This window comes from Leptonotus elevatus, chromosome 13, assembly GCF_054856555.1.
Source record: "Leptonotus elevatus isolate MCC_2025b chromosome 13, RoL_Lele_1.0, whole genome shotgun sequence".
In the NCBI taxonomy this organism is placed as follows: domain Eukaryota; kingdom Metazoa; phylum Chordata; class Actinopteri; order Syngnathiformes; family Syngnathidae; genus Leptonotus; species Leptonotus elevatus.
Genome location: NC_141251.1, coordinates 12770706 through 12793163, shown reverse-complemented (window position 1 = coordinate 12793163; position 22458 = coordinate 12770706). Strand labels below are relative to the sequence as shown.

The 22458-nt window shown below is 38.2% G+C and overlaps 1 protein-coding gene across 6 annotated transcripts in view; it reads right to left on the bottom strand.

Annotated features, from left to right (window-relative positions):
* Nucleotides 1–22458, bottom strand: part of sipa1l2a (signal-induced proliferation-associated 1like 2, genome duplicate a) — a 96364-nt gene that overhangs the window by 35786 nt on the left and 38120 nt on the right. For all 6 annotated transcript variants that reach the window (XM_086092718.1, XM_086092717.1, XM_086092721.1 and 3 more), the window contains 7 exons: nucleotides 19249–19382; nucleotides 15121–15309; nucleotides 11527–11701; nucleotides 9472–9575; nucleotides 8564–8721; nucleotides 6708–7284; nucleotides 374–648 (listed from right to left, as the gene is read on the bottom strand). In XM_086092718.1, coding sequence (XP_085948844.1) covers nucleotides 374–648; nucleotides 6708–7284; nucleotides 8564–8721; nucleotides 9472–9575; nucleotides 11527–11701; nucleotides 15121–15309; nucleotides 19249–19382 — 1612 coding nt within the window. The remainder of the gene's footprint in view (nucleotides 1–373; nucleotides 649–6707; nucleotides 7285–8563; nucleotides 8722–9471; nucleotides 9576–11526; nucleotides 11702–15120; nucleotides 15310–19248; nucleotides 19383–22458) is intronic.

The following is a 22458-nucleotide window of genomic DNA, read 5'->3' as shown; positions in this document are numbered from 1 at the left end:
CGGAGAGAATCAATGGGGAAGCAGCTGTCAACATCAAGCACAAAAAAAACTATTTTTCCTTTCATTATCTCAGATATGAGGAGAAATGTCAAGCTAATACACAAACATGAGAATGTCCTCAGTGTAGCTGCACAGCAGCAAAAAAACACAAAAAAACAAAAAAACAAAAGCAACAATAAGTGACAAATACAAATCCCTGCCACCGTTTGGCTTTAGCCCCTAGAGCTAGCTAGCTAGCTCGCTCCCTAGCAGGTAAACGAGCACCATGGGAGCTAGCTAGGTAGCTAGCTAACTAGCACCTGAGGCTAAAGCCAAACTGTGGCAGGATTTTTACTTTCTGGACCTGGATTTGGCACCTTTGAAGATTTCTTACCTTCGAGGGGTCCCATCTTCATATGGTTGGATGATAACCACCTTGACAGCCACGGAGGTGCGCAGTAGGTCGATCATCTGCTCGTGGGTGAGAGTAGCGACGGCTACCTTGCAGATCTCCACCAGTCGGCTGCCCTGTCTGAGGCCTGCCTTCCAAGCAAAGCCAAAGGGCTCCACGTCAGCCACGATTCCCTCAAAGTTGACGTGGAAACCCAGCTGGCCCAGGCCGTTGCGCCGTAAAGTCATCTCGGTTGTCTCACAGCCCCTGGTCGTGATCTTAAACAAGAATAAATGTCAGTCTGACAATTGTGTGCAATTAGAGCGCAAATAAATAAAGCTTTCTGCATCTGAATATGAGAGCAATTATCTGATTGCAATGATTCCATTTAGAGAAATTGCTATATAACATTACATTGATTTGGATTAATTTCATAATTGTATGCTATCATTTACGCAAACTAATTCTAGTTGTTAACACTAGTGCTTGATTGCCTTAAAACAATGCTCAGTAAACCCATTCCAGTTCAACATCATTATAGACGTAAAAGCTAGAGAGGAAAAAAAGAGGTCACGCATAAAAGCATGCAATCTATTTTTAGCTTGACAACATAATTTGACCAAGCTATTCGGAGGTCTCACTCCAGCGTGAGTGTTACTGGATGCTTTCCCAAAAGTGTTTTCTGTAGAAGCACTGGAGAAGAAATCACATTGCACTCAATGAGCTTTAATCACTTGCCAGATTAGTCCCGGTTCAGTTGTGGTTGACTGCCTCCATATACCTCAGAGTGGCAGCTGGCTTCAGGGACATATTAACTCAGACTTTGGCCTGTCAACACTTCACCAGATTCTCACACTAGCAGAAATCCGACCCTGCTGTGCGAGTGGAGCCCAGGCAACCGTAGTGGACCACTACAGATAAACTGTGTCCTCTTAAGTGAGACACAGAATTAGTTTGGTATGATGTGGATTCACTAGTTTGCTTTATTTCCCTAGTGGCTAATAGACAAACACAGTCTAGTGCTTAAATGGATATGAACGAGGGCTTTTATGCAACATAAAACAAAGAGAAAAAATCTTTGCAAACTAAAATGTCCACACAAAAAACATTGATGGCCTGGAGAAAAATGTGCGAGAATATGAGCAAAGTTTTACATTAGGCCTGTCAAATAGTGTTTAAAATGGCTTCATTAGGACCTCTTTTTTAGTCAGTCCATAAAATAAATGTGGCCATGCGCTTCTTTCAATGACAAAAAATACCTGCTCGTGAAGAAGTATAAAAAAAAAGTGTCACGTTTGCAGGGCACATCATGTTGCAAGGTAAAATTGCAATATTACTTATACAGAGGCATGTATTGAACTAATGGTGAATGTCTGATAAAGTTTAGTAATTATGGAATCTTGAAGTTTAACACCCACAATATTGTATAATTCAGAAAAAAATATCCCAAAACCCCGAGAACAACTGACCTGAATGTTTTGAGAGACCTCAGCGAATTTAATTAGCTAATTGAGCTAATATGTTTTGCTTGTTCTTTGGCTTTCTTTGTCATTATTGTGATATCACCAAAATGGGTAACAGTGTTGGCCAAATCAAATATGAGGTTTTATTGTTTTTACCTAAGTTTAGGGAAGTCTAGTCAAAGATTGTCTTTGCAATAATATGTTCTATGTGGTACCATTGGTCTAAACACACATTGGTGTTTGTGGAAAATTAGTTAAGCAGCGAAATCCACCCTTTTTTTTTTCTCCATCCATTTTGCTACTTGCTCTTAACTGAAAATGACATAACAGGTGTTCAGGGCTCAGGTAATGGCCAAGCTCAGCCTTTGAGCGTCACATGACCTAACTCAGAAAACAGGTGCGCCGTGAATACTGTATTCAGACTAGTTGTGACGCATAGAACATATTATTATAAAGATGGTTTTTGATTTAGCATCCCCTTTAACTCATTCCCTGCCATAAATTCATTTGAACTATTTATATTAGTTTAACGTTTTTTCTACTTTTGTTAACAAGAGTAAGGAAACCTAGAATTTTTTTTATTGTACATTTAGAACAGATATAAAATTTGTGATTAATCGTGAGTTAATTAGTGAAGTCATGTGATTAATTACAATTAACTATTTTAATCACCTGACGCCCCTAATTTTTAATAATCTTTCATTCGTTTTTTAAAATAAAAACATTAAAAAAAGAAAAAGATATAAAAAATTTGGAGCTTCAGGCAATTAATATTAGTAGTCGTAATTAATCGCCTGACTTCACTAGTTAACTCACGATTAATCACAAATTTTATATCTGTTCGAAATATACAATAATTATTTTTTCAAGGTTTTCATACTCTTGTTAACAAACATTTTAAAAACTAATAGAAATAGCTAAAATGATTTTTTGACGTCTATACCCGTCAATGGCAGTGAATGAGTTAAGAATGTTAAAATGTTGCTCAAAACTACAAACAGAATGTTTTGATGCCTTAAAAGGTTGAAAACTAAACATACTTCGTTACGTGAAGTTTACTGTTTAGTGCTATCGCTAGTACTGTTCGAAGATAAACTTGAATTTAGCATAGCACCAACAGACAGGCTTGAATACAAAGACTTGTCGCAAATGTCAGCCAATTAGCATCATTCTGATGTGACGTGACCAAAAATGATCACAAGGGCTGTACATGATAATTGAAGCATTGTGATCAAAAAGAAAAACATAGATTACAACTCAGCAGAGAAGATTAAAATGTTACAACCCTGATAATCCAAATCCGAGAAGATTTAGCAAACCAATATGTACAGAATATATATATTTTTTAAATCATTGCTTTCATCATTCTAATCATTTTTTAAAAATCTGTGCACACACAGGAAAGTCAAGAGAAAAGTACCACACAGGTCTTAGTGAAGTCGTGTTCAATAAAACCCAGCCATCCAACAACATGAGGCCCCCAAACTCACTGACACCCCGGAGAGCAGGATGTTATCACAAAGCTTTTCGTGGCGTTCTCACACAGGCTGCACGGCGTTACAGCGGCCAATCTACTCGCTTCACAATACATCACTGGAAACTCTTGCAATGAAAACCGATTTGACCAAATTCCAGGAGAAAAAGACGGACATTTGGATTCAATTGGGCAGGGTCACCTTACTGATGCACATTTTCCCAGGCAAGCACAGATAACCACTCGCATGCTAGTACTCATCATCATCTTTTGTGAATTATCCGTCACAAATCCCATGGGCAAGAGCACTGCAAATGTGAAAGAGATTAACATGGCCAATGAGGAGGAGATGTCCTTTGGCTAATCACAAATGCTAATATGGCCTTCTCGGTTCTTTCATGTGATGAATGTACTAACTAAGGTGAGTACTTTGTAGAATTTTGGAATCTTCTGGGGTCTTTATATTATGCTAAATCTTTGTCCTTGGGCTGCATATATTTCTTCATTCTCAGTTCGAAGCTCTAGAGAACTGTGCAAGCTCAGTGCAAAGTGCGATCACGTAAAATGAACTCTTTTTTGTTTGTTTGTTATTTTTTCAAATATTCACAGAGGAGCAACTGAAGAACAACTTTTATATTATATATAACTGCTCCTTTTATATTCAATCATGACATTCACCAATTCACATGTTCCAAACAGGTGTTTGTTGACCCGATTTTTGGAACACGTTGCAGGCATCACATTCAAAGCTAGGGAATATTTGAACACTAATGAAATAATAAGATCAGTTTGATCTGAACAAAAGCATACCTGTACCTCCCTAAACCCCGAATGACACAGTGTAACGAAATGAAACTATACAGAGTGGAGATGAGAAGATTTTAAATGTTTAGACGGAAGCAAAGCCGGCTTTGTTCTTCAAACAAATCTCGTACACACAGAAGCATTTCAAGACTTGCGTGTGTCCAAAAAAAGACGCTGAGGACGTTTAACGGCTGTAATGTATATGCCAAGTCTGGAGTGGCGCTGTAGCGCAGCCACAGGGAGTTAACGGAAAGCGAAGAAGACAACCCCTTTTTTTTTTCTAACTTTATTGCAATCTCCAGAACAAACATGGCTTTGCATGTATCAAAACAACATGAAAAAGACGAACACAGGAGAAGTGACAATGGCGGGTGATTCAAGTACAACACCGCTTGTTGAACGTGGGAATAAAGAAGCAACATATTTTGCTGCAAAAGCATAAGCAAGCTAAGGAGGCTGCGCACAACGACTACCACACGGCTATACGCCATTGTTGTTGACGGAATGACGGTTCGCGCGCAGTCACGCGAGAATTGCCGCATTCGTCATCAATCTGCGACAATGCGCCGTCATCGAGCTGCGACCATTACGTCATCGCTGGAGGAGTATCCTGCATAAGGTGGCCAGACGGACGGGTACGGGGCGCGTTTCCATTCTGGAGCCCGCTTTCAAAAGTGATCGGTTTCAAGCTCCGAAACCGCGCTGTCGTGTGGACGAACGGCTTTAACGGTAAGAAACTTGTGAGGATACATTGAAACTGGCTTTTGCGTGGACGGGGCCTAACTCTGAAAAGTCGTTAGAGGCCACAGCTGTCTATTGTTAGTCTTTCAGACCCAATAACTGTGACCTTATTTCCTCCCCCAAAACTGGGTTGTGTCCTGTTTAAAATGCATCCCTCGTAACATTATCAATTAAAAAAATGGCCCCAAATCTCATGAACAACGATCATCAATTCCATTAAATTAGTTTTTTTACCCTGATGTTTTTACTGAAGCGAGAGCAACACATCTGCCGGTAAATATTTGACCCAAATAATTGGCACCTACGCTGAATGTGAGAGATGACTGAGCCAAAAATAACTATAAGGGTTCAAATCCTCTTTGGACTGTTCATTCTAGGGCACAACACACTCCCAAAAAAACCACACAGAGGTAATATTAGTGTTAGTTAAAAAAAATATTAAAAGGATGTTCAACTCGGAGTAGAAACATTTGAGACACATGAATAGGGCAGTGGAAAAGTGTTTTGAGGTTGGGGGTTCAAATCTCAGCTCTGCCCTTCCTATATGGAGTTAACATGTTCATTTTATGCTTGTTTCAGATACTTCGGCTTCCTCCCACATTAATGAATTCCAACAACAGGCATTTTAGGTCATTAAAGACTGAATAATTCACAGGTGTGAATAATTGCTTGTCTGTATATGCCTTGTTATTGCTTGGCAACTGGTTCAGGGTGCACTGAGCCTCTCGTCCAAAGTCAGATGTGACAGGCTCTACCTCAATTGTGAGTTGTGAGCCAAATGAGGGCAAGCATTTCAGAAAATGAATGGACGGAGTCGCAGTAGCATCATAGTTCGTTTATGCCAACAGGGGCCTTAATTAGTGTGAAGTAGCCAATGCAACTAACCCGAAAGAGTATTAGCAATTTGGAAACCAACACCGAACAGACATTGTGTGATAATCTGTGACCAATCTTTTAAATCAAGACTAAAAACTAAATGGAATGTATTTACAATCATTTTATGTACACTCTAGAAAGAGAATTGTTGAGCCAATTTAAGATTACAAATTGAATTGTTGACCAACAAAAAAACAAAACAAATCACTTAAATTGGTAATACACAATTAAATTAAGTTCATCCAAAGTGAATATAATAAATTTAAGTAATTATGAGTTCACTTGAATTATTGTAATCCAAAATGTATCCAAAGTGAATTAATTTAATCCTAAATTAATCCAAAGTGATTATATTAAGTTTAACTCATAATTAATCAAACTTAAAATATTCACTTTGGATTAATTTAATTAAATTGTGTATTACCAATTAAAGCCTCTTTTTTTTCAATTTGGTCAACAAATCAATTTGAAATCATAAATTGGTTCAACAATTCTCTTTTTAGAGCGTAGTGAATAAGGCAATGCTGCAGTTAGCTTTTCTTACAGTGACATTAGTGCAGACGTTTTAGAGTCCTAAAACCTTTTTACGTAATATTTTAATTCAGAGAGCATCATTAGATGTTTTTTAAACTACTTAAGTGTAACAAAACGTTAATAGTAAGATGGGTTCAAATGAAGCAGTTAACTATCTTTTGAATGATATTGACAATAAATCACAACTTTATCAGAATTAAATAAAGTGTTACCATTAAATAACACGCACAAATGTGACCTGGGAATTGTGTTTTGCGTACAAAAAGGAAGAAAAAAAAAACCTCTACAGCAATGTGGTGGATGGACAGCTATCAATCTAATTATCACCTGGATCCCTTGGATACGTCAGGTTTGAAGCATAAACAACAAATCATTGCTTCTTTTATCCAAGGATGCAGTGTAGCAGGAATATTTTAAAACGAAAGAAGATTTTTGAAAGACTTACCTCTAATCTTTGCACCATCTCCCGAATGTCTTCTCCGCAGTTGTCATGGGCAGACAACATGACACACTCGCCGCGCTCGTAAAAGATCTTTATACTCATAATCCCTGAGGTCCATCCGATGACATCGCGACAAGAGCAGTTGAAAACGACATTTTTGGATTCCTCCTCAATGAGCACAATGAACTCATTGGATATGCCGAGTAAGCAATCCACATCCGCCGACTGGCCGAAGTCCCGGGCCCGAACGCTCCAAGTGATGGCTCCAACACTGAGCACATGCGCATCCTTCCTGGGTTTTACTTTCTCCTTCTTCTTGGCTCCGAGGTTAATGAAGCTGAATTTGACAGCAGAGTCAATCGTAGCAGTGCTAACAAAGTTTTCCGCCAGGTCCTTCAGGTACTCCTGCCGTGTACGGGTGGCCATGGCTCGGAACTTCTCTGACTTATGTGCTGCATTTTCTCCATTTATGACTTTGGCAAGCAGGAAGTCCCTAAAAACTGCAGACTTTGGGAAGGTCACAGACTTTGGAATGGGGGGGCCGAATGGAGGCACGTCTTTTGACCTGGACACGGCGACACTGGAAAACAAAATAAAGTCATGCTTTAACAGAATTGCTCATATAAAAAAACAGCCATTAGAAACAAAGCAGAGCTCGTTTTAATCTTGCTCAACAAACGGCAGGATCTTACGTCGACTCCAAAAACACTCTGGAAGGGATTTTTAAGTCATAATTTCCAGGTGTGATGATAATAACTGCATTATCATCGAGCAGATCAAAAGACCTTCAACTGTCAAGTAGCTACTATTAAGCCACAGCAGAAAATCAGTTGAATATTATCATTATTCTTCTAAATTAACTCATTCACTGCCATTGATGGGTATAGACTTCAAAAATTAATTTGAGCTATTTCTATTAGTTTAACATTTTTTCCACTTTTGTTAATAAGAGTATGAAAACCTAGAATTTTTTTATTGTACATTTAGAACAATTGTGAGTTAACTATTGAAGTCATGCGATTAATTACAATTCAAATTTTAATCGCCTGATGCTCCAAATTTTTTATCTTTTCTTCTTTTTAATTCATTCACTGCCATGGACGGCTATAACCGTCAAAAATTCATTTGAACTATTTCTATTAAAACCTAGACATTTTTTGATTGTACATTTAGAACAGATATAAAATTTGTGTATAATTGTGAGTTAACTAGTGAAGTCATGGGATTAATTACGATTATAATTATGAATTATAATCGCCTGACGCCTTCTAATCCTTTTTTTTTAAAGAAGAAAAAAAGAAGGTTTCAGGTGATTAATTTTTTTTATTGTAACTAATCGCGTGATTTAACTCATTAACTCACGACTTTAAAAAAAGAAAAGATTAGTGAAATTTGTAATCTTAATTAATCGCATGACTTCACTACTCACTTTTACATCCGTTCTAAATGTAAAAAAAAAATTATTTATAAGTTTTCACACTCTTGTTAACTACTCTTGTTTCTTTTCCAAATAAAAGATTATTAAAAATTAGGGGCGTCGGGTGAGTACTATTTTTAATCGTAATTAATCGCATGACTTCACTAGTTAACTCACGATTAATCACACATTTTATATCTGTTCCAATACAATATAAAAAAACCCCACTAGGTTTTCATACTCTTGTTAACAAAAGTGGGAATATTTTTTGACCTAATATAAATAGTTTAAATGATTTTTTTATGTCTATAGCCTTCAATGGCTGTGAATGAGTTAATAGCCGTTAAAAAAAGGTGACATAAAGACATTCGTGCAAAAGCCAACCAGAATATAAACACACCTTCTCTTTCAAAGAGGCTCAGGGCGCGCTTGTTTTGTTTACCTGTAGCAGACATTATCAGTGCAGGGATTGTGGACTTTGACGATGACAAACACATGCTGGAAATGAGAACGAATGCTCTTTGGAGTAAAAGGAAGGGCCCCGGGCTCCTGGAACACGATGGTGACGATGTCATTGCCAATGTGCCTTTTCCGCAATAACTAAAGACAAGATAGGGACATCAGTTTAAGAAAAAAATGACAATCTTCAATGATTCTCATATGACTTTTTTTTCTTTTAAGCGTAGAATGTGAAGCCTATTCACAAAAGTAAAGGTCATCAGGGTAGAGAACATCGATCCCCAAACCTAATTTAGTTAGCCTCTTTTGTCGAACTGTGTACCGACTGCATTTTCAGGATGAAGTGAATTTAGATCATGCTGAAATAGAAGTCGGCGAGGTGAATGTGAGAGGATGATGGTAAAATCTATACGGCCCTGCTGAAAGATTACCAAGGAGGCTTAAATGAAGTGACTCGACTTTGTAACATACAATAAGGGGCAACAATTACAAGTGTCTGAAGGAGAAGGAGAGGAGTTCTGTTTATTAATGTCAAACTGTCAACACATAAAGGTGTGGAAAAAAATCAACTAGTGGATCTTTATGATTGCAGATTTATGGCGCCAGTGGTTGTCAAGCAACGGCTACAATCATTTAATTTCACTTGTTAGTGCAGATAGGCAGGTCCTGCCCCTGGGGATGCATTGATTAAAATCCTACTATGAGGTACCGTTGCCATGGCAATGCTCAGAGTTTCAACTGATGGGTCGTTAATGTGGCAAAATGATGGAGGGGAGGGGAGGCGAGGCACCGGTACGAGTCAAGAATGAAGCTGTCCAAATATGAAGCTGAGGTCTAGCGTCAAACGGGTTGACAATACGCACTAAACAGATGATTGCCGTGTCCACTGACCTGTTGTCTGTTGTTGGGTGTGTAAGGGAGCATGGTGGATACGTGAAACATCAGCTCGTAGTCCTTGTAGGTGGTGTAGAGAGAATGTATGCCTGTGGAATCAGCTGCAACGAAAAACTCAGTCTTAGGATAAGAAAATCTGAACTGCATTCTGATATGAACTCCTTTTTTCAATTCAGCTGCCATATTGAACAGGATAAAGCCCCTATAGGAGAATGTCAACTGTTCTCCGTTATAGTTCATAAGCCAGCATCTGCGCTGGTTCTAATTGGTCGACATTCCAATAGCGATATATCCAGTTATTGTATTGGGGCGGCATGGCTCAGTGGTAGAGTAGTCGTCTCACGCCCCTGAGAGCGCGAGTTCGATCCCAGGCCAGTGTGACTATGTCAAAGTATCATTGCGCAAGATAGTGAACCCCAGTTGCTCCTGATTTCCTGTCATCAGTAGTCAAAATGGAATGCGCTTTAACGGCCTTGTAAGGAGGAAAATGTTAGTTAAGTGTAGTTTGGGCTACATTTTTAACAGTGACACTAGTGCAAAACACACAGAAGTGTTTAAAGTGCTATGCGATTAAAATTCTTAATCTGAATTAATCGCTGACTTCAATAGTTAACTCACAATTAATCACAAATTTTATATCTGTTCTAATAATGTACAATAAAATAATTTTTGCTCCCAAGTTTTCATATACACTTGTAGGTGCTGTTGGGTAGTACTTCATACAGTGTAGTGTATACTATATTTATTATATCAAAATACTAGGGGTGTCAGGAGATTACAATTTTTAATCGTAATTAATCGCATGACTTCAATAGTTAACTCACAATTAATCACACATTTTTTATCTGTTCTAAATGTACAGTAAAATGTTTTTTTCCTACATTTTCACATATGTTAACATAAAAGTGGAAAAAAATGTTAAACTAACAGAAATATGGCTGCATCTTTTAGTCTTTGATTCAGTAATTTTATAATACTTCATAAAATTGAATTCAAGTTAAAAACAAGTGTTGAGGTCATTTTTCTGCCACTAGATGGCATAATTACATTTGTAAGATGTTGGTGACAGCTCAGTGCATTTTTCTTTTCATATTAAGAGTAATCTAATCTTTAACATGAAGTAACGTGAAATTCTGCACATTTTTTAAATTGTAAAATACAACTTGACCCCAGTCTCCACAAATATATGAATTATTATTAATTTTATTACTGTGGACGTGTCTGCTTTTTTACACGCTTTCCAATAAAGAGGTGGTCATTAATCCCGCATTAAAAAAAATTGTGGCATTAAAGGAACTTTAAATTAACTCAAAATGAACACACTAATTTTGACACCCCTAGTTTAAACACCAGTTAAGTGTAGTTTGGCAGAATTAACGCATTCACTGCCATTGACGTCAAAAATTCAATATTAATACTATTTTATTTCTATTAGTTTAGCATTTTACTACTTTTGTTAACAAGAGTAGGAAAACCTGTACATTTAGAACAGATATAAAATTTGCGATTAATCGTGAGTTAACTATTGAAATCATGCGATTAATTACAATAAAAAAATGTAATCGTCTGACGGCCCTAATTTTTAATTATCTTTTCTTTTCTTTTTTTTTGATTAGGGGAATCAGACGATTACAATTTTTAATTGTAATTAATCACATAACTTCACTAGTTAACTCACGATTAATCACAAATTATATATCTGTTCCAAACGTACAATACATTTTTTTTCTAGGTTTTCATACTCTTGTTAACAAAAGTGGAAAAAAATGTGAAACTAAGAAATAGTTCAAATTAATTTTTGACGTCTCGTCAATGGCAGTGAATGAGTTAAATGTTTAACACTGATACTAATGTAGAGTACTTTCAACACTTCTGGGTGTATACCAGTGTAGACTTTTAACACTATACAGTGTCGGAGTAACACTGAGTAAGAGTGGAAAAAAAGTAACACTTTGAAAAGTGTCAAATTTACACTCATTGGTGTATAAACACTTTTCTACTGTTAATCCAACACTGGCAATTTTGCTGTGCAACATATGTGGTTGATCTTACTTTTATTATCTAGCTGCGCTCTGTACTTTGTGAACCCTTTGAGGCGAACTCTCTGGCCCAGAAGATCCAAGAATTCCTCCAGTGCCGGTCCAGCGCTCTCATTGTTGTACATCTCTTCTTCGGTGCTTTGGCCCGCCTTACAATAAAGTACACCCACCTTGTGCTGGAAACTTAGCTGGAAAGAGAGATAGACACACAAGCACACACTCAGAGAGTAAGTATAATTTTGTGTTGCGGCTGTGCAGCATACAAAACACTTGTGCATACGCTGCATGATGCACTCAAAACGGCCGAGAGTGCCCACTTGTCAAGTCACAGCTAATGCCGCGGCTTTCATAACCTCTTTCAGGGAAGAGCGGAACTCGTCTTTTGTAAAGTAAAGCAATGACATCACACGGACCACAAGCCGAGCATAAATCTTAACCTAGTTAATAGGTACACTACATGGCTGCGGATGTTAATAACGAGCAGTGAATTTGTGAATTCAAATTATGAGATGCCATTCAAGTTAGGAATTCCAGCCTTGTGAAAATATTTATTTTGATCATTATTCTTATTTTTATGGTTTATATTTGATAAAGAAACATATGTAAATGGAAAAGTCTTGCTGAAAGAATCCAAATTTAATACTACAGTTTTTTTTGTTTTTGTTTTACTAGGGGTATTATTACAAGCCAGGTCAAAATGACATGCAAGCCTTCACCACCACCATCAATCTTTAATGGCTCACTGCTCTTTGAACCTGACCAAAACAAAGAGTTAAAGGCGCAATAATAAATGCCCCCCTGCCTCTGTTTTATTTGGCACCTGTTGCCCGTATCCTCAAGGGCATCTTCTTGAAAATGACCTAGTGTCAATAAGTCTATACAAGGGAAGAAGAAAAAAAAAGTTCCCGTGGATGTGAAAAGTAATGGCAACAAAGTGGAATTGCTTTTCTCCTCCCTTACAGGTCATCAGCTCCTGGTGTACTGCTGACACTGTTGTCATGGTGATTTTCTCTATCGGGGCAATCTGCTGTGCACTAAAGTGGCAGTACTGACAGAAGGCTATTACACCATGTCAAGCAGTGGCAGTGGCGAGATGAGCTTCCTTCCTTTAAAAAAAATAAATACATTTATTGGAATCGCGTCACCTTTGACCCTTGTTAAAACATTGGACGATGGCAAGGACAATTATGTTGACATGGTAGGAATTGCTCAGTGCTTGAAAAGTGCATTGGTAGCTCACAATAAAATGTATTTTCCAGAAGTGGTTTCAACTCATGAAACACTGTAAGACAAAAATAATCTCCAAGGTTTATCTTCCTCGACAGTACTGAACCACAAAAATAGTAAAACACGCTATTTATAGAGGCACTGCAACTGACTGACTCACTGTTAGAGGGAATTTGTGTAGAACAAATGAGGGGGACATTAATTCTGTTCCCTTCATGTTTAAATATGAAGGCAGGTGATCAATGTTCAGCATGGGGAGGCATTACAATAATAGCCTCAATAGACATATTGTGTTGTTTAACCTGTTAACAAATGTCATTATAATCTCAATTATATCTCAGGATGCAATAAGCAATAAGAATTATTTGGCTTTACCGCTCAAGTATCAGATAATCAATAGAAACTCTATAAAAACAAATTAGACTGTGCTTCTAATAAGAAAAGTTCTGGCTAAGATAAGAAATGAAGAGTATGGCAGTATATCATTTATTACAAGGATATACTGTAATACCAAAAGGCTAGCCCCAATCTTGTTTCCATCTGTCCTTGTTCAAATTAAACATTTGAGATTATGTAACAGGGATGGTAAAAGAAAGGGTTTGGTTATTTTCCAGATGGAGGCAACAGATTTTATATTTTGCACGAATAGATTACAAACGAATATAATTTATGATATATGACCTCAAATCATATTCCAAAATGACTAACAGGCTAATGCATTTTCCAGTCCATCTGCACACATGTAAAATACATTCACGTTTTCTTATCTCCATTTTCATCTTGGCAACCGAACGTGCTGCTTTGAGGGATTTTCTCTCAGCACAACTGATCATGTAAATACTGTGAAGGCCTTTTCTCACTCGCCATGCAAACACACACAATATAATCTGATAGATATACAAATGTATGAAAAATAATAATAAAAAAAATGTTTCACTATCCACTGTTGAGGCTGTCCTGTTTCTAGGGTGCTGAAAATCCAGTTTGCTTGCCTTGTTTAAACATTTACACGGCAAAATAACTTTAAAGTAGAACTCTCAACCTTAAATGTTTCTCGTCAATAATATGTTATATGTGACCTCACTAGTATAAACATGATATTCTGATTAATATTTCATTTGTGGATATATGAGTTATGGAACAAAATCCAGCCGTTTTTGTCCATCTCAGGGGGCGGCCATTTTGCCACTTGCTGTCGACTGAAGATGACATCACAGTTGCTCAGAGCTCAGGCAACGACCAATCACAGCTTACCTATTTTCTGAAGCTGCGCTGTGATTGGATGTTATAGACCTGAGCAACATTGATGACATCTTCAGTCGACAGCAAGTGGCAAAATGGCCGCCCCCTGAGATGGACAAAAATGGCTGTATTTTGTTCCATAACTCATATTCCACAAATGTAATGTTAAACAGAATGTCATATATAGACTAGTAGGGCTGCATAGAACATATTGTCCAAAAAAATTAGGGGGGGGGGGGGGTGACTTCCCGCCTTTAATTATTAAACTGGGAGTGTATAGCCTACAAATAAAGATTATAGTATAAAAGTGGTTGCTATAATTACTTTGAACAAAGTTAGATTGTGATTATAGACAAATATATATATCAAATTCACTTTAGATAGGTCACTTGACTCCTCATGTTTATGTGCGGAAACTGTGGGAATAAAATCTTGATATACCAGAGGGAAATGCCATTCTCATTCACATTTTAACAGGCTGTCCCCTGACATTTGGAAAGAAAGCTTAATGCTAACAAATGTAATTACACTGATAAGTAGCCATATCTCTAATTGGCAGACAGCCAAGTGCAATGCTGCTTAATCCCTGCGCGCTTCTTCCTGTTCAATAGTTCTAACACCTGTCAGTGTCCTTATCTCTAAAAGAACACTCACATCTTGATAATGTCAGGTGACATCCGCAAGTTATTAAATGTGTAACTTCAGAAATCAGGTATCCTTCTCTGTGGTGGGTCAAAAAGACATATTTTTGCTTTACAGTGCCTTTGACAGAATCTAATAGATAACATATTGACGGTTGATGAAATATATCGTCAGGTCAAAATGGTCAACTGCGTGTTTTTAAATTACTTCATCGGCAGATCTTCATCCTCCCGCAGCACATATTTCACATTATGCGCACAGCGTCCATCTTTCCTGTCCTTTTTAGTTCAACATCATTCCCGCACAGCCATTACCTCAGTTGCTCTTTTATGGGTTTAATCTTCTGTTATGACATGCCTATGTTTTTAATAATAAATGCAGAGGTGCTCCCAAAACATTCCCCGAAATGCCAAATTATCCAGAAGAATGCATTTACCATACAAGCATGTTCCCTTAAATGAAACTTAACATCCAACTCAAAAAAGTCTGCACTTACCCCTTGTTCATCCAACTTGAGCAGTTGTTCCGGTACTTTAGGGGAGTTGATTGCCAGTCTCAAACATTGGATATTGAGCTCTGGGATTACATATTCAAGTACTTCCTTAAGCGGCAACCCACGGGCCGTCCCGTGTCGTGCTGTGGACGGGATTGCATCTTCCAGGATGGCTCCTCGGAGGGTGGTCAGCTGTCAGGATACAGGTGGCACAAGCTCAATAATTTTTTTTCAGGTTTGGAAGAACACTTTAAAGGATCTTGGTGCAGCGTGTCGCTTTTTTTTTTACTCGCGACTGCCACCTCTGGCCCAAAGCGTAACTGCAGCATCTGTGTCAGGCTCGTTCATGTTGCGCGTGCGAGTACGTGAATGAGGTCACCCTCCACCACTCCACCCCTCCCCAAAGAAACTGTGGAGTGTGCTGGGTCCGCACGCTCTACTTTAAAGGGAAGATCAAAGCTGACAGGTGCAGTCAGGGTAAAACAGTCAGGGCTCTTCGTACTCATCTGGGCATTGGTGGAGCATGAGTGATGTAGAAAAAGCTTTAATGTTACCTTTTTAAAAGGCACAATGCGCAATTTCAGTTTCCTTTCAGAATCAAGATTTATTTTCATGGGATACTATCCTACAAAATACTGCCACAAATGTAGGCCGTTGATTGCGAACACGATTTGTTAATTAGTACACACAAAAAGTAGTTTTGTTAACAAATTTGTTAAAGAACATTTTGCACAAGTAAGTAGACCCGAGAAAAAGACTTGACAGCCTGTTAACAGCAGCAGACATGTTGCTATCCATAAAAGTCATGGAGGTCATAGAAAATACTAGATGTAGTCGTTTTTGTTGTGGTATGCATTTATTTTTTGCATTAGTTATTTTGATTCAACTGAAGTTGTTGTTTTTTTTGTTTGTTTTTAAATAAATCTGTGCTTTCTATTATCAACCTTACTTTCATGTTGTGAGTTAAGTACATATTCTACAGAAAACATTTTGTCAATTTAGGAAATTGTTTTTATGTTCATTGAGATATTGAATAAAATCTTAAAAAAATTCGAAGGGGGTAAACACATAATTGCTGAGCACTGTCTAAGAGGGGACATATATTAGAAAAAATTATATTTTGGATGCTGTCAAGTGATGTTCTACACCACTAAGTACAACGCCAATAATACAAATACTAATAATACCACTTATTATTTCAGGCCAATACAAGTACGAGTACTCAACTTTTGAGTTGTCACCGATACCAACACCAAGTACTTGATACCGCTAGTACTTATAATACACAAAATTCCCCCCAAAACTGACATCTTATTTTAAAGAGAGAAATATGTATCCAATATAGCATTTCCCTTAAAATTGCATGATATCAATACCAATTTTCTATTCTTCTCATTTATAGTTTCTGATCAGTGGTATCTTCCACTGTCGCAAGTACCGCCTGAAATTGATATCTGGTAAAAGGTACTCGTCCATTTATTTAATACCAATTCGACAGTTTCAATCAAAACTGAGCAGTACTATCGTTTTAGAGGTAACATTTATGCACGCTCTATCCTCAAGCAGGTGTACCTAATGTTGTGGCCCGAAATGTATTACAGTTACATCTCTGTGTACTCTCCTTCCATGTAGGTCAGCAAGTCTGCAAAACAATGATTTGATGATGGCTTGAAACATTTCGTACCGATATTAAAATGGGTAGGCTGATGTCTGCTGCTGTGAAATCCAGTTATGATACAAATTCGTGTTATGCCGTGCTATTCAGGGCAATGGCTCATGACTGCTCCAATGGGCAGCATTAATGTCTCCCATTGTAAATAATTTAAATAATCTAACTGAACACTAGATGTTAAGTGGTATTTTAGTGCTATGAGCATTAATGTGCCAGTAATGGTTGAAGCAAACAGCTTTAAGCCACGCCGCCGATAACGACGTGTTGTTGTTTGGAACATTACAGACACATTTACACCTATGAATCCCACTCCTATCTGCACGGCTTGCAGACTTGGATGTCAGCAGTGAATGGCTTTCCTGAGAGAGAGGCATGCTGAAAAGCAAATTACTTAACAGCAAGAAAGACTGGGGCACAGTGGCAAAGAGCGATGGGGCTTAATGATAGGAACCCATGCAAATAGACGCTCCACTGGTTCGGGAGTTAAAACTGCGTGCTGCATGCAGGGTTCGCATGACCCAGATACATTGTTTTATCCAGGGAATGTCGCCTAAACCTAAGAATGGCACTGGATATCGGTGACATTTCTTTGCCTGACACATCTGTTGCACCTGAATTATTCATTGGCTGAGACCACCAAGCATCTATCAGTGAGAGGGTTGGACCGCGGGATGCAGCATTCCAGTTTGTGGATTAATAATGTTGCACGTGCGTGGGCAAGGGAGCGCGTGCAATCAGACAACATCTGCAAGACTGACCAACTGGGCCATGACTGGCACAGAACCAAAAGATATGCGTTTGAGTGTTTAATGTAAACTTGGGGAGCGAGAGCTTCTCCTTCTTTTCATGGCTAGCGAAGCGTTTTTGCACACTTACAGGCTTGTCACAAAGGAAGTCGTGATGAAGGCAGCCAGTATGTTTGGCCATGGTAGCAACGAGGCTCGGTCCGGAGGGACCTGCTGCTTACTAGCATTAATCAAGAACGTACTCTCCCACCTCCAAAATGAAAACAATTCTATTTATGTTGAGGAAACAAAGGAGAAAATTTTGATATGGGTAGAAACCAGCTACATGGCCAGCTTTACAATGTCTTTACCCAATAACGCCCGTCGCCAAACATGTCATATTAAATACAAGACATTTTGAGCCCTCATCAATAATAATAATATTTTTTCCTTATTAAAACCCTGATATATATGATCTGACACATGCATTGCATGGATAATCCATTAGAGGGCAGTATCAACCATCTAATGGCTTTTCCGGCGACCTTGCAAGATCGCCCCAATTGAGTAAGGACACCTATACTTATTAATAGTGGGAAATGCTCTTTCTCATTTTTGGAAATAATAATATGTTTGATATGTCTGTTTATTTTTGTATTTGTGACAGTTATAAATGTACGAAGCATTGTGACCGGATGTATCAAATATGACACAAATCGAAAGTCATATGTGGAAGTTGATTTTCCCCCCAAAAATGTGTTTGTTTGTTCAATAGGACCAATACATATTCTATTTACAAATAATCTGAATTTTCTCTCATAGATTTACAGGGTTAAAATTAATCGAGAGATACCAAAACAGATTCACATGAAACTGACCATTGTCTTATAAAGTAAGATGTATCCTCACTTTATAATGAATGTGAGCAAACAATCGGTCATAAATTACATTAATAACTGTCACAAATGTATTGTATATAAAATGTCAGAACTGCAAAATTGTATTTATGTTTGAGTGGAAACAATAGAGATGATCATATCCACATCCATTGTTTATTGAATAAACAAAACATTGCTGCAAACCTAATCAAATGCATCATCCGTTTTAGCAGCATTCGATAATAACTTTCTTCAACTTAGGTTAGTGTTTCTCAATTATTTGTTGTTGTGTCCCCAGGAAGAAGAAAATATTTTGCCCTCTCAACCTGCCTTTTTCACCCACTCTCCATCCAGACTGTAAACAGTATCATTTATCTATAAAATTGTTCAAGTACACCTCTGCAGGGGAGCTAATTACTCCTTGTGCGCTCTTTGACAATGAGAGCGCCAATGCCACCTAGTGTAGTGGATGTGCAATTACACATTATTTTAAATAATTAATAAAAATAAAAAAGTTCCCTGGGGTCACATGCACACGCCCTGGCATTTATTATTATTGTATCCGCTATAAAGCGTTATCAGACATGGTTACACTCTCTCTGCATGTGTCACCTTTTCAGAGTTGAGGTTTCATTTCATCTGAGAACACCTTTGTAATGGAAAAAAATGACCTCAGTGACTCAAACATGTTCTGCTGAAGGCAGCGTGAGGAATTGCATTTAAAAGCATGTTCAGAAGACAGGTCAATACTCTGACAGGAAGTAGGTGTCTCTACCATGGATCTGTTAAAAGTTCCAGTCCGATTTATGACACGAAACCACGCGGAAAGAAAAAAACATCAGAGCATTATGTTTACCTGACTGGTTCTGAAGGTGACTCGATAGTTGTACTGCATTCCATCTTTCTCCTTTCCGTCATCCAGCCGCTCCCTGCGGATGCTGACAGCCACAGGTCCCAGATGGTCGTCTACACCAAAATAGTTTTGATGCTCTGGGAACACATTAAAAAAGAAAAGAAAAAAAAGACCAAATTAATTTCAGCGTTGACATGTACTCCAGACCTTTCTTGGGCATCCGTGAAGACTCTGTCTCTATGTCTCTGGAGATGCAGCACTGCATTATAATACTGTTAAAGGTTTGAGCTTTAAAAGTCAAGCTTTGGCCAAAGATTTAAATGAACTTCAAATTGATTCTCTCATAATCAGAACATAGGAGCTCTTGGATTTAATGTTAAAGAAATATATAACCTTGTAAAAAAGAAAAAAGAAAAAAAAGATGGATTTTCTATTCAGATTGTCGAAGTTTATTGAATGCGGATTATATAATTGTTTTTATATCTGTTGTGTCCATGCCACTTCGACCACTATAGCAAAGCACATTAAATCATGAATAATAAATAAACTGTATCGAGGTGAGGCAGAGTTCTCCATATGAGGAATGCATGACTTGTTAGGGATAGTGGATTGAGGCGGAATGCTCTGTGAGGCATGAGGTCAAACGTTGATAGACGCAAATGCATACTGATGGTGTCAATTGCAGTGGATTTTTTTTTTGTCAACACTTTTTCATAATATGTCACTGGCTGGCATCGCTTTCGTGTTGACAGTATGCCAACGGCTACAAAATAGATGGCTTGGATTTTCATGTCAAATAACACCCCAAGTTTGTCTTCCTGCCACGTCAAACCTCCCACCAGCAGCTATTACATCACTTTTACTTTGAAATAGGAGTGCACTGATCACAATTCCCTGTCCGATAACCGATCTTTAAAAACTATTTTTTTGACAATCCTGTTCCAATCTTGTGTTATTGTAAAGCATTGAACAATACCTGTGAAACAATACAAATGGGTTGTTTTAGCTGGACATAAAGTAGTTCTTAAATAGTAGATCCTCTAAAATTAAAGAAATCTGGGCCGATCGATTGGTGCATCCCTACTTTGAACTTTTATTTTAATTTTTTTATGTATTTGGTGTTTTATAAAGTATTAAGCCACTTTAGTTTAAAGGGACATTTGACTCATTCTGGCATTTCCAGCAGTTAGAACATCATATTTTTTCTATAATTAATTTGATAACTTTTTTCATGTACACTTTATAACTATAAAAATGTATACCTATTTTTTGTGCACTCACACACATATATGGTCTCCCAGGCGGGAAGCAAACTCACGCCAACCTGCACCGAAGGCAAGTGACGGTAACCACTTTGCCACCCGGAGCCATAAAACGCATTTTAAAACGAGCTGTCGACTGAAAATGACATCAGTGATATCATCTGTGCTCAGGGCTCAGGTAACAACCAATCGTGGCTCAGTTTGCTAACGTCACATGATCAAACCCAGAAAACAGGTGAGCCACGATTGGTCGTTACCTGAGCTCTGAGCACCTGTGATGTCATTTTCACTCGACAGCAAGTGGCAAAGTGCGTTTTTAAAAGGTATTAATTGTACATGAAAAATAATGAAGTTATCAAATTAATTCTAGGCAAAATATTAACTTTTTATTGCTGAAAATGGCTAAATGAGTTAATGACTTCTACTATTCATGCCATGACCATGACCAGGTCCTGAAAGAGATTCTGGCCTTTGACTGTGAATAAACACTGTTCATTAGGGCAGTCTTGGGGAACAACACCTGTGCTGATTCAAATATGGCTTTAAGCAATCAGTGGGATCAATGTTCAGCAAGCCAGGCTGATAAAAAGCATCCACGTCATGCTTGTGTGAACGTGCATCTTTGTTTGTGCATGTGTGTGTGTGTGTGTGTGTCCGAGGTGATGACAGACTTGTCTCTCCAGTAAAACACCTCGTAAAAAGGGCAAGGGCTACATTTACAAACTGTGAAAAAGCATCATCCTTACAAAGAGAGATGAAAAAAAGAAATCAACGTGACAGCTGCACATGCTACTTGAGCTAGACAATATATACGTGGTGGTCTGTGTTACCAGAGAGGTTAAACTCTAAACAGAACCATTTCTATGGAGAGTGAGGGATGGATGATAAACCCGGGGAAGTTCAATGATACGTCCAAACATACAGTAATAATCTCATTAACCTTGCCAGGAGGGCTTTGAGTGAAGTTACAAACTGACACTCTAACTCTAAGCTTAATTTAAAGCAGAGCATGTTTTTGTGGTCATCCGGGCATCTGCCAGTGTTAAAAGGTGAAGCAGCTGTTTTCTGTGTGGCTTAAGGTCGGGAAATTCAATCTGCTGAGAGCAGCCAATCCTAAGACAGTGAGAAAACAGATATGTATAATGATGTGATGGGTTGGGCTGGCATGCGTATTTACAGCCATGCTCACAGGTGTTTTAATGGGGTGATCGGGGACCTTGGCGTGGTTTCGCTGACCCCATAGTTTCATAAGACGGGTCCTCACACCCCGCTGCCCCCCCCCCCCGCCCCCCCTACCCCCTCATGGGGAACAGCTGCAACACAGCCTCTCACTCACCTCTTATTTCTCACATGACCAATCGCAGCTTCTCAGCAAGGTTGCGAGCGATATCCAGAGAGGACATGACTGCTCCTCTCTCTCAAGGAAGAGAAACATACACCCAACACAAGCCAGCTATTGTTCTCGCCTTAATATCATCTGGTCCTGTAGCTACAAATAACTGGGACGCCAGGATATCTGATATGATGAGCTAAGGCTGTTCCATTGGGGAACACTGATTTTTTTTCCTCAAAGAAATATGTTCCAATGAGACGTTTATTTTCAATGATATTATTGTTGTGGCACAGTCTTTGAATAATTATTACCTTTACTTGTATTTGCTGGAGCGCAAGCATGTCAAATAAAGCAATTTTACAAGGTTACAAAAACATTTATCACAATGAAATGCGCATGAGCATGTCAGAAATGGCATCATTCCATCTGTCCACCGCCCTTAACTGCCTGATTCAGTGCCAGCCCAGTAAAAATGGCTCTTTTAACGTCTATAGCCGTCAATGGAAGTGAATGGGTTAAAAGGCTAATATCAAGTTATTTTGTCTACATGTCAATAGAATTGCTGGTCTAGAATTTGCCCTTTTACCCAATTCTACCTTTGTGTGTTTTTTAACTCTT